The sequence below is a fragment of the Priapulus caudatus genome, unplaced genomic scaffold (genome assembly GCF_000485595.1).
Source record: "Priapulus caudatus unplaced genomic scaffold, Priapulus_caudatus-5.0.1 Scaffold905, whole genome shotgun sequence".
NCBI classification, from domain to species: domain Eukaryota; kingdom Metazoa; phylum Priapulida; class Priapulimorpha; order Priapulimorphida; family Priapulidae; genus Priapulus; species Priapulus caudatus.
The window spans coordinates 44803-47583 of NW_014577966.1; the positions used below are offsets into that span (position 1 = coordinate 44803).

The following is a 2781-nucleotide window of genomic DNA, read 5'->3' on the forward strand; positions in this document are numbered from 1 at the left end:
TAATCAGACCCCACTCAAACCCGTCTGGAGGACGGGTAATAGCTAATATATATATATATATATGCGCCGGCCGAATGCACATAGTCGCAGCGCTACGCGAACAACTTTTCCGGTAAACTGTAATTGAAAAGTAAAAAATCCAGTTCGTAAGTCGCGTAGACTTTCCGTCCCAGCTCCAGCGGCACGTCCTTGTAATATCTCCGCATCAGCATGACGTCATCACTGCTCGTGTTCCCGTACCTCGACGCCGTCCTCGTCGGAAAGTCGAGCGACTGCGTCAGACCCGTCCGCCGCAGCAGCGCGGCGCTGTCGTCGCGCAGCGTTTCGTATTTGCCGACGAAGTCGTAGTTGATAAGACAAGGGTTGCATAGGTCGACCATGCGCGCCCAGTGGTTGTCCAGCCGCAGCCGACGACTCTCCACGACGAACGTGAGAAACTGCTCGAAGCTCACCGATTCGCCGACGCTCTCGTTCGCGTGCGACAGCTCAAAGTGCCGTCGAATCATCGCGATTTTGCGCTGTCGGTTATGCTTGTCAAAGGCACCCGGCTCCAGTTTGCTGCGGAACGCCGACAACAGCCGAGAGAGCGGATGTCTCACGAACATGAACTTCGTGCTTCCGCCGAGGATCGCCGCCATCTTGTTTGTGCCCGCGACGCCGCCTAGGCGCCGGATGTACGGGTCTATGTTGCTGTCGATGTGAACGAATCCCGGCGTCAGATGAGAAAACTGACTCATGTTCGCCTTGCCGCCAGGTGGCGCCATTTCCAGCGCCATCAACGCTCGCTTCCACGTGGTGCATAACTAATTCTAATTTATAATAAATTCATAAAATCTATCTATCTATCTATCTATCTATCTATCTATCTATCTGCAATGAGAATAAGGATGATGATAGTGGTGATGGTTGAGGGAAAAGGAGAGGGAGAAACAGAGTGAGTGAGAGAGAGGGGTAGAAAGAAAGAGAAAGAGAAGGGAAGCGAGGAACGTTTGATTATGGTTTAACGTCATCACCTTCGCGTGTCTTTGCCCCATGACTGTCCCCTTGTCACCAGTCCGAAACACTTGCTCTCTTGTCTGAGCTAGCTCGTTAGCGGCTAGAGAGAGAGAGGGAGAGAGTGGGAGAGAGAGGGAAAGACAGAGAGAGACAGGGAGAGAGAGTGTGTGAGAGAGACAGAGAAAGAGAGAGAGAGAGAGAGAGAGCTCAGAGAGAGAGGAGAGAGAGAGAGAGAGAGCCTCACGCACGCACGCACACGCACGCATACGCTGTATGCATAGACATTAAAATAAACATAGAGACGCCCTCTAGCGGTAGGACAACTAGGATTGCGACGGTGAGAGCGAGAGAGGGAGGATGACGGATGAGAGACGATCTGTTACGGAGTGTCTTGTCTGTGTGGATAAAGCGAGCAGGCCGTGGTGGCGGGCCGCAGGCAACACCGTATACTGTATACGCTGTAGGCCTATATTTCGGGGTGGTTTAATTTTCGCGAATTTCGCGATTGCGTCCCGGACAGCAAAAATAACAGCACGCGAATAATTCATACCGAATAATACCGAATAATTCATAATTCACCGACCGCGAAATTAACCACTCGCGAAAACATTTCGTCGATTATACTGTTTTGATGAGATGCGCGGCTATACATGCAGCGTCGGCTGTTCGTTCCCCGTACGACTAATATATATATAACGGTGGTGAAGGACAGATCGCGAGAATGATTGCCTGTTCATCGCTTGTTTACACGTCTCACGAAAGGCGTGTCTCGTCAAGCGCCTTCCACGAGGGCAGTTTTTGACGGCTAACGACTGCTAAGACGGCTAAGACGCGGCGGCAGGTCTAGAACTACGTGCTACTACTACACGTGTTTGCTGTAAGCGGCCCACGTCGCACCTGTCAGGCTGCCACGTCTATAACGCAAGCTTTATAATATTATACTGGTGTCGCTTACTACCTCGTGAATGCTGTGGGTACGCACGGCAGCAACAGACACGGCGGCGGCAGCGCGTGTACGTACACACGCACTTCGTCGTTGGATTCCCTTCCCTCGCTATGGCCGGGCTAGAGCATTATACTGAAAGTACTATTAGTGGGCGGACTAACACTACGTTGTCAGCGGGTTACGCAGTCATACCTGCTGCTGCTGCTGTTGTTGTTGTTGTTGTTGTTGTTGTTGTTGTTTGCCGCGTGTAAACTCGCCCTACTTGCAACCCTTAAGTGCAAACATCCGTGATGCAAATAATAGCCTCATGCAAATTGTCTCGGCTGCTGGAGGTAATTAAGACGCCGCCCCCCTCTACTCTCTCACCTGATCCCTGCGCACACACGCGCGGCCACAGGCACTTGGAGCGTTTCAATAAAATATAATGCTAAATAAATACGAAATCTATTTACTACCAAAGTCTTAATGTTTCTATATTCTCTTTCACCTATTATTGCCGACAATTTCCTGCAAATGCCGTCCAAATGCTCATCTGCAACAAACGCTGGCTGCCGCCATGGCTGCCGCTGCACACCTACATATAAATATATAGTTATAGACGTAATACAAGCTATATATTTATGTGTCAGTGTGCAGCGGCAGCCATGCGGCGGCCAGCGTGTGTTGCAGATGAACATTTGGACGGCATTTATAGGAAATTGTCGGCAATTTCCTGTAAATTCCGTCCAAATGATCATCTGCAACAAACGCTGGCTGCCGCCATGGCTGCCGCTGCACACTGACACATAAATATAAAGTTATATATTTATATATATGTATGTGTCAGTGTGCAGCGGCAG

General features: G+C 50.2%; 1 protein-coding gene across 1 annotated transcript; it reads right to left on the reverse strand.

The window, feature by feature from the left end:
* Positions 1–7: 7 nt before the first annotated feature.
* LOC106814324 (carbohydrate sulfotransferase 11-like) lies at positions 8–822 on the reverse strand. The gene has a single exon (XM_014818624.1). The coding sequence runs from the start codon at positions 774–776 to the stop codon at positions 93–95; it is 684 nt and encodes a 227-aa protein (XP_014674110.1). The 5' UTR covers positions 777–822; the 3' UTR covers positions 8–92.
* Between the last annotated feature and the right edge of the window lie 1959 nt (positions 823–2781).

Excerpts from the sequence above, each read along its gene's own strand:
- LOC106814324 (XM_014818624.1), bottom strand. The coding sequence starts at position 776 with ATGGCGCTGGAAATGGCGCCACCTGGCGGCAAGGCGAACATGAGTCAG.